Source organism: Anomaloglossus baeobatrachus, chromosome 11 (assembly GCF_048569485.1).
Source record: "Anomaloglossus baeobatrachus isolate aAnoBae1 chromosome 11, aAnoBae1.hap1, whole genome shotgun sequence".
NCBI classification, from domain to species: Eukaryota; Metazoa; Chordata; class Amphibia; order Anura; family Aromobatidae; genus Anomaloglossus; species Anomaloglossus baeobatrachus.
This window is the reverse complement of record NC_134363.1, coordinates 663,980-673,916: the sequence shown is the minus strand read 5'-3', so window position 1 is coordinate 673,916 and position 9,937 is coordinate 663,980. Positions and strand designations below refer to the sequence as shown.

Below are 9,937 nucleotides of genomic sequence, written 5' to 3'. Positions count from 1 at the left end.
ATGCACATGTACCAGGAGGAGCAGGATGAGCATAAGTTACTAGTGCCTACAATCAGGGTAGGAGATGGGGGATACAGAATTAGCAGTCGCCCCAGGATCCCCCATTGAGGCCTGGTCACATACAAAGACACCAGAATTATATATGGCAGGTGAGGTTTTGCAACCTACGGGCGACTCTGGTGGGAGACACTGAGTGGTGACCATCAGAGGAGGTAACATGGCGATGTCCTCGCTCCCACTGGACCTGGAGTCATCTAATCGCACGTGATCGACGTCTGATGTCTCGTAATAGAAGACTCCAGCGCCACCTGCTGACGGATATAGGTTACAGCACAAAGGAGGTCGTAAAACGCGTCATGGGGAAGTGACACTGGGATCTGGGGTGGATATATCATTAGTGCATTGTGTGCCGCTGCACAAAGGCCCAAAGTGGTAAAGAGGCCGGCTCCTCCTCCAGAGAAGGTGGAATGGTGCAGTATGAGGAGATATTGGACTGCAAAGGGCCCATACACTGTCCCTGCACAGGCTGGGCCACCATCAGGGCATTACTGTCAGTACTGGTGTATGGGGCCCGGTGAGCAGAAGTAAAGAGGGGGTGCAGACCCCAGCGCCTATTCCAGCTGGATGCGTGTCCGAGGGCAAACATCCAGCTGAAATCCATTGCGGTACAGAAATCCGTTGGTTCCCTGCACTGAAATACCCGGTGTTGGCCAAACAGCAGCTAACCATGGACGTTGGCGGTACCATGACTGGGGCACATGACAGTGACATGCCAGGGCGTGCACTCCAATGTCAACTGCGCCAACTACAGAGGAGGACACTGTGCAACATTAGAGCGGATGGAGGGGAGCAGAATGTGTTCTTTGTTGTTTTTGTATGCGTTAGAGACAGGATGGGGACATATATACCAAGATGAGCCCAGGATGGGGACATATACCAGGATGATAACATATATACCAGGATGGGGACATATATACCAAAATGAGCCCAGGATGGGAACATATACCAGGATAATAACATAGATACCAGGATGGGGACATATACCAGAATGATAACATATATACCAAGATGAGTCCAGGATGGGGACATATACCAGGATGATAACATATACCAGGATGGGGACATATATACCAAGATGAGCCCATTATGGGGACATATACCAGGATAATAACATATATAGCAGGATGGGGGCATATATACCAAGATGAGTCCAGGATGGGGACATATACCAGGATGATAACATATACCAGGATGGGGACATATATACCAAGATGAGCCCAGGATGGGGACATATACCAGGATGATAACATATACCAGGATGGGGACATATATACCAAGATGAGCCCAGGATGGGGACATATACCAGGATAATAACATATATACCAGGATGGGGGCATATATACCAAGATGAGTCCAGGATGGGGACATATACCAGGATGATAACATATACCAGGATGGGGACATATATACCAAGATGAACCCAGGATAGGGACATATACCAGGATGGGGACATATATACCAAGATGAGCCCAGGATGGGGACATATACCAGGATAATAACATATATACCAGGATGGGGACATATATACCAAGATGAGCCCAGGATGGGGACATATACCAGGATGATAACATATACCAGGATGGGGACATATATACCAAGATGAGCCCAGGATGGGGACATATACCAGGATAATAACATATATACCAGGATGGGGGCATATATACCAAGATGAGTCCAGGATGGGGACATATACCAGGATGATAACATATACCAGGATGGGGACATATATACCAAGATGAGCCCAGGATGGGGACATATACGAGGATGGAGCCCAGGATAAGATCATATATACCAGGATAGGGAATATGTACACCAGGATAAAGTCATATATAGCAGGATAGGGGCATATATTCCAGGATGGGGATCATATATACCAGTATGGGCTAAAGATGGGGGACATATATACCAGGATGGGGACATATATAACAGGATGGAGCCCAGGATAAGATCATATCTACCATGATGGGGAATAGGTATACCAGAATGGGGACATATATACTAGGCTAAAGGCATATACACCAGCATGTGGCCCAGGATGAGGACCATATATACCAGGATGTGGCCCAGGATAAGGACATATATAACAGGATAAGGAGATATATACCAGGATGGGGCACATTATTACATAATGAGGCGAGTGGGGGCAACTTGTATGTCTTTATAGGATTTAGAACGCTACAAGGGCCCATACATCTGACCACCATGCAGGAGTGGGGAACCCAGGTCCAATTTTTGCAGCGGGGCCCATCGGACTCTAGTTACGCCACTGGCCCCAGTCATACAGGCAGTTACATTGTATGGTTGCAGCAGAGGGAGCCGTCCATGTCGGACATCAGTGACATCAGACGCTCCCGGCCAGCCCTCTGTTCCTATGCTGCTGGTGCACCCCGGGCCCTTGCAGCATATTAATATTTTAAGAAATTTTTAATAGGTTAGAGTAGAGCGGGCCCGGCCAAAAAAGTCTACCTTGGCATGGTGTCCGGCTGGTGATCGATGGGAACTGTTAATGTGTAATTGGTGAGGACGTGGTGCAGAAGTGGAGATTTTCCAAGAGTGGTGGTGGGACTGTGGAAGGTTTGCGGGGTGGAGGTGTAGCCTCAAGGGGGCCCGGTAATATTGCAAGTATGGGGCCCTGAAATTCTTGTTGCCAGGGGCCTCTCCTGTGTCCGCCAGTGCTGGGATCCATTGTTCTTCACCTCCTGGGTTTAACCCTCTCTTTGTCAGAGCCGTATCCGCCGCTCACTTGGTGATGGTCAATGTTTTGTGGTCTAGTGACACAAGTATGGGCCTTCACCTCGCGGATGACGCCTGATACGGCTCTGATGCATGTAATATGACTTGTGGATGAAGCACGATGGATGCTCATCGCGGCCTCCGGGGACGTGTCTATATATACACCCGAGGGTATATAGACGACGTTCTTTGCACCTGTGCGAGGTATTTTCGGGCTGACATTCCTTTTGAGTAATTAATAGTTCCCGTCGGCCTGTAATTAAAGGCTGGAAAAGGTCGATGATTTGTGAGCAGGTGCGTGTGGAGGAGCGGTGATTATACGAGGGGCGCACTGGCACTTTACAAAAATGGCATTCACAGATGGAGGAACAGAAGTTACCCCACATGTAGCACATGGTGTGGTGATGGCGCCGGATCCCGGCCGGCCTGGTCCGTGGTCACTCTCTACACAGTGGGCTGAGCGTTACAGCCACAATGGGGCGATAATCTGGGCAGCAGATTTGGGTCTGTGCCTGGAGCCGGCTCTGTGTCTTGGCACGGATTGCTCAGTCGTGCATTAGTCTCGGCACCGGATACCTTCACAATAGTCTACAAGGTAAAGTGGTCATCCGATTTTCTGTACGGCTTTAATACCACAGGCGGTTTGTAGATTGGTCCTCGCCCCATTCCCATACGTTGGGGCAGTAGATGTTGAGCTGTTGGGGTGTCTTGGTTTTTTCCTACCGGCTTTGCACCAGATTGGGCACCAGCTACATCATTGCTCCTGGGACTTTGAGGTTTCCGTTGACTTCTCCTGGACTCCTTCTCCCTACGTTACGATGGTTTTGGTGGCAGATACAGTTTTGTGAGTCCATCCCATGAATTCAGCACCAGATGTTGGTGTGTAGATTAGTCTTGGCACAGCTTCACCGTCCTCTTCCAGTTTGGCCGACCCCGGACATCGGCGCACGTTCTCCGCCAGTCCTGGGCTCTTTCAATTCTTCATGTTTTCTGGCCTCGCGGTATAAAGCAGAACAGTTCCCCGGGGTCCGGAGGGACGAGTGCGGCCGTGCACACGCGGCTTATGCTAAATCAAAGCCACATAAACATTGATGCAAAAAAGTAATTTGGCGGCTTTCCAGGTAACTCGCTGAGCAATTTACAGAGATTACACAGAACAACAGGCGGCCTACCTGAGGAACATGACAATGGCAACCGGCACACAACATCCGCCTCTCCGGACCCCCGCACAATGGAAAAAGACGAACACCGGAGCGAAGGAACCGATTTATGAACTTCCCGTTAGTAAAGGTGTGATGTGGCAGTAACGCTGCCGCCGGCTACTCGACACCGGCCGGGACATCGGCTCTCCTGCGAGGATCGGCTCTCCTGCGGGGATCGGCTCTCCTGCGGGGATCGGCTCTCCTGCGGCAGTGGAGAAGTCACCGTCCCTCTACACATGCAAATCATCTTGAGCCGCCTGCGGGGAATGAAGACAAGGATGCAGATGCTCTGCGAGGGGGAGGAGGGAGATGGAGCTGAAGCCCATGTGATCAATGCAAAGAGCTGACAATCCAGAGAGGGCAGCAGGGAGCTGAAGTCACGAGCCCCGGCGACGTATCTGACCACAATGATTAATCGCAGGATGTCAGGGTAACGATATGGCAGCATTCATCCCTCACAGACTCCGGAGCAGCACATCTGCCCATATAAACAGATCAGACTCAGGTTTATTAGGGTGTTATTAGACACAGCCCCCCGGGACAAAGAGCGGACCCCCGGGATTGCAGCCCTGTGGGCGATATATACATTTGTACACATAGAAATCTGTATATTTACACTCACATATGTACATGATGGAGAACGGCTGCTCTTAATTGCGTCTGCCTCTCGCTGGGTCACATGGTACCACCACCACCGCCGCACTGTTAACCCTTTTGCCGCCAGCCTGCTCATCCCATAGGTGTCGGCGGTCCACGTGCCAGTCCTCAGTGCACTTCTGTACCACGTCTTCAGGAAACTTCTAGAACTTTTCAGTTCACCTATTGCTCCCTCATCCACTTCCACGAGTCACTATAAGGCACTTCTGCAGCCGCGCTCCCGCCCCATCATCAGATCTGTACACTCGCACACCGCCAGCCGCGCTCCCGCCCAATCATCAGATCTGTACACTCGCACACCGCCAGCCGCGCTCTCGTCCAATCATCAGATCTGTACACTCGCACACCGCCGGCCGCGCTCCCGCCTAATCATCAGATCTGTACACTCGCACACCGCCGGCCATGCTCCCGACCAATGATTAGATCTGTACACTCGCACACCGCCGGCCATGCTCCCGCCCAATGATTAGATCTGTACACTCGCACACCGCCGGCCACGCTCTCGTCCAATCATCAGATCTGTACACTCGCACACCACCGGCCGCGCTCCCATCCATTCATCAGATCTGTAAACCGCCGCGCAGCTCCGCCTATACTTAGTGTAGTACAGCTTCCTATGCCCCGGAGCTGCACTCACAATTCTGCCACATCCCCATTTCTCTCTGTATTGACTCCACACTATTGTACAGACACTGGGCCGCAGGCGGTGGCTGCAGGCGGTGGCAGCAGGAGCGGCAGCATCCTGAGAGCTAACAGGAAAGCAGCCGCAGCAAACACCGGATCCACCATCGATCGTCTGTACCCAAAACTGTATGAAGAGATTCTGCACAATCCTCGTAGTGTGAACAATGCCCATTCTACGGTGGTAGCAGCACCGAGGGGCGTCCTGTGTGTAATGGCGGATGGACACTACGGGCCGTCACTTTCCAGATACAGGTTCCGGACCTCGGCCCAGCGTACACTATGACCTGGGGGGTCCGGGCCTCGTTCCTGCAGCTGCGGACCACCACGCAGACCACCATAGACATGCATGGCTTCCCTCGTCCATTTGTTTTGTGCAATGTGCGCAGTCTGCATTAGATACATGTAGGGAGTGTATCCGAGCCCTGGTGCAGGGAATATAATAACGCTATACCAGATATATATACTCAATAAATATCAGCGTCCGGGTCACTGATGGGCGACGGGTCGTCTCCGCTCACCCGAGAGGGTCCCGCAGCTGCAGCGGAGTGTAAACATGGCCCCTGGTACCAGTATAGAGGGGGCACTGGTGACGGCCCCCGGGGGCTATAGGAGGAGCGGCAGCTGCCACATGAGCAGAGAGCTGTCCGTGTCACCCCCGCACTGGGCACCCGCAGGGTTAAAGTTCCGATATCCCGGACCCCCCGATATGATGACCACAGAGGTGATCTCCTTACGATGGGCGTCCCTGGCACAAGGTCGGCTTCTGAACCACACGTCCGGGTCATCGGTCATCTCGTAGATAGAACCGTCCTCCTCGGTGGTCTCTAGAGAAGTGTTGTCCAATCTGGAGCCTTCCCTGGCGGAGAGGTGGTGGCCGGGGAGGTGGGAGGTGCCACGCAGCCGGTACTGGAGGAGGATCCCTTTAAGGCGTGACGGGGGGAGGCTCGCAGCAGGGGGGTCCTGCACTGGACCATTGGACGTGGCTCTAGCTTCTGGTGCCCCCTCGCTATCCCGGACGTCTTCCGAGGACCCCTGCTCTGTCCTCAGAGCTTCAGGAGACATCGTACTGCAGGCCACCGTGAGGAACTGCACCGGCCCACTATGGCCGTTCAGGGAGACCATGCCCTTCCCTGGTGGAAAAGTCCGAAAGAAGAGCATGTGAGAGCGGCAAGAGGGGTCTGCACCGCCGAGCAAAGGGAGGAGCAGGGCGAGGGGTCTGCACCGCCGAGCAAAGGGAGGAGCAGGGCGAGGGGTCTGCACCGCCGAGCAAAGGGAGGAGCAGGGCGAGGGGTCTGCACCGCCGAGCAAAGGGAGGAGCAGGGCGAGGGGTCTGCACCGCCGAGCAAAGGGAGGAGCAGGGCGAGGGGTCTGCACCGCCGAGCAAAGGGAGGAGCAGGGCGAGGGGTCTGCACCGCCGAGCAAAGGGAGGAGCAGGGCGAGGGGTCTGCACCGCCGAGCAAAGGGAGGAGCAGGGCGAGGGGTCTGCACCGCCGAGCAAAGGGAGGAGCAGGGCGAGGGGTCTGCACCGCCGAGCAAAGGGAGGAGCAGGGCGAGGGGTCTGCACCGCCGAGCAAAGGGAGGAGCAGGGCGAGGGGTCTGCACCGCCGAGCAAAGGGAGGAGCAGGGCGAGGGGTCTGCACCGGCCCACAATGGCCGTTCAGGGAGACCATGCCCTTCCCTGGCGGAAAAGTCCGAAAGAAGAGCATGTGAGAGCGGCAAGAGGGGTCTGCACCGCCGAGCAAAGGGAGGAGCCGGGCGAGGGGTCTGCACAGCCGAGCAAAGGGAGGAGCAGGGTGAGGAGTCTGCACAGCCGAGCAAAGGGAGGAGCCGGGCGAGGGGTCTGCACAGCCGAGCAAAGGGAGGAGCAGGGTGAGGGGTCTGCACCGGCGAGCAAAGGGAGGAGCAGGGAGAGGGGTCTGCACCGCCGAGCAAAGGGAGGAGCAGGGAGAGGGGTCTGCACCGCCGAGCAAAGGGAGGAGCAGGGAGAGGGGTCTGAACCGCCGAGCAAAAGGGAGCAGGATGGACGGGTGGGGAGCAGCACTAAGCAAAGGCAGCAGGGTGGACGGATGGGAGGCAGTGCATTGTGGGTCAGACAGCGTGCATGGTGGGTGCTGGGACATACAGTGGTCATTATGGGTAAAAATGCATAGAGCTGTGCATTGTGGGCGGTGGTGCATGCAGCAGTGCATTGTGGGCGGTGGTGCATGCAGCAGTGCATTATGGGCGGTGGTGCATGCAGCAGTGCATTATGGGCAGTGGGTGATGCATGCAACAGTGCATTGTGGGTGGTGGATACAGCAGTGCATTGTGGGCGGTGGTGCATGCAGCAGTGCATTGTGGGCGGTGGTGCATGCATCAGTGCATTGTGGGCGGTGGTGCATGCAGCAGTGCATTGTGGGCGGTGGTGCATGCAGCAGTGCATTGTGGGCTGTGGTGCATGCACCAGTGCATTGTGGGCGGTGGTGCATGCACCAGTGCATTGTGGGCGGTGGTGCATGCACCAGTGCATTGTGGGCGGTGGTGCATGCACCAGTGCATTGTGGGCGGTGGTGCATGCAGCAGTGCATTGTGGGCGGTGGTGCATGCAGCAGTGCATTGTGGGTGGTGGTGGTGCATGCAGCAGTGCATTGTGGGTGGTGGTGCATGCAGCAGTGCATTGTGGGTGGAGGGTCACACCGCGCTGCACCCACGATTCCTCCGTACCTGTGATTTTGGGGATGCCCTCCAGCTTGGGCACAGGTAGGGTGATGAGGATGCCCAGGTGCGTGCCCACCCACAGCAGCCCCTGGCAGATCAGCAGGCTGGTGACCCGCGGACTCTTCTGTCCTGTGGAGACATTCAGGGTTTATTATGGAGGCTTCACAATCACCAGACGGCACAGAGCCGCGCGCCGGCACCGGGAGAGACATGTGGAGGGCGTCAGCTCGGATCAATCTCCCCGAGCACCGAGGCGGGAGCCGGGACATGAGCCGCGCCATTCTGTGCTCTGTATCATTAGAGGAGCCCCCGTGCACGCAGCCTGCGGCCCACCCATCACAGCACCCACATCTCCACTAATTACCTCCTCATACACAAGACATCTGCCCCTGTGCCGAGGTTACATAATACTGGGGGGCACGGACATTAACCCACTGATGACTGCGCCGCACTGACCACTGCGGGTGGTAAAGGAAAACTGCAACTGTACAGAGCCAAAGCTACAGCTTATCCTCCAGTCACCTCCAGAGCTGCACTCACTATTCTGCTGTTACATTGTGTCTTATCCTACAGTCACCTCCAGAGCTGCAGTCACTATTCTGCTGTTACATCATGTCTTATCCTCCAGTCACCTCCAGAGCTGCAGTCACTGTTCTGCTGTTACATTGTGTCTTATTGACAGTCACATCCAGAGCTGCAGTCACTATTCTGCTGTTACATCGTGTCTTATCCTCCAGTCACCTCCAGAGCTGCAGTCACTATTCTGCTGTTACATTGTGTCTTATCCTCCAGTCACCTCCAGAGCTGCAGTCACTGTTCTGCTGTTACATCGTGTCTTATCCTCCAGTCACCTCCAGAGCTGCAGTCACTATTCTGCTGTTACATTGTGTCTTATCCTCCAGTCACCTCCAGAGCTGCAGTCACTATTCTGCTGTTACATTGTGTCTAATCCTCCAGTCACCTCCAGAGCTGCACTCACTATTCTGCTGTTACATCATGTCTTATCCTCCAGAGCTGCAGTCACTATTCTGCTGTTACATTGTGTCTTATCCTCCAGTCACCTCCAGAGCTGCAGTCACTGTTCTGCTGTTACATGGTGTCTTATCCTACAGTCACCTCCAGAGCTGCAGTCACAATTCTGCTGTTACATCGTGTCTTATCCTCCAGTCACCTCCAGAGCTGCAGTCACTGTTCTGCTGTTACATTGTGTCTTATCCTCCAGTCCCCTCCAGAGCTGGAGTCACTGTTCTGCTGTTACATTGTGTCTTATCCTCCAGTCCCCTCCAGAGCTGCAGTCACTATTCTGCTGTTACATTGTGTCTGATCCTCCAGAGCTGCAGTCACTATTCTGCTGTTACATTGTGTCTGATCCTCCAGAGCTGCAGTCACTATTCTGCTGTTACATTGTGTCTGATCCTCCAGAGCTGCAGTCACTATTCTGCTGTTACATTGTGTCTGATCCTCCAGAGCTGCAGTCACTATTCTGCTGTTACATTGTGTCTGATCCTCCAGAGCTGCGGTGTGTGTGGATGTGTTTCGTGCGAGGGGCTGCAGGCCGGTACCTGGCGGCAGCAGCAGGGTCCGGGTGGAAATATTAATTTCTTGCAGCAGTTCCAGGGTCTCTGTGTGGAAGAGCCGGATAGAGGATCCCTCGGAGAAGGCCATCCACACGCCGCCGCCGGCCCGGATCATGTGTGTGACGCTCACCGCCTCCTCCTGGATGGCCTCAAAACTCTGCGGGGAACAGAACGGATGACACGGAAAACAAAATCCATGAGACAGAAAACATGGAAGAGTGCGCTCATGTGGCCCCCGATACTAGAGCGCCCCCCGGTATTGTACATGACATCCCCTGCTCACAGCCACAGGGGCTCTTACTCACTGCTCCATGTGCAATCATGTAA

The 9,937-nt window shown here is 54.5% G+C and overlaps 1 protein-coding gene across 6 annotated transcripts in view; it reads right to left on the bottom strand.

The window, feature by feature from the left end:
• Window positions 1–4,482: 4,482 nt before the first annotated feature.
• The window catches only part of ARHGEF10L (Rho guanine nucleotide exchange factor 10 like), a 92,889-nt gene continuing 87,434 nt past the window's right edge, over window positions 4,483–9,937 (bottom strand). For all 6 annotated transcript variants that reach the window (XM_075329163.1, XM_075329160.1, XM_075329159.1 and 3 more), the window contains 3 exons: window positions 9,596–9,767; window positions 8,040–8,162; window positions 4,483–6,466 (listed from right to left, as the gene is read on the bottom strand). In XM_075329163.1, coding sequence (XP_075185278.1) covers window positions 5,940–6,466; window positions 8,040–8,162; window positions 9,596–9,767 — 822 coding nt within the window. In that variant the 3' untranslated portion in view covers window positions 4,483–5,939. The remainder of the gene's footprint in view (window positions 6,467–8,039; window positions 8,163–9,595; window positions 9,768–9,937) is intronic.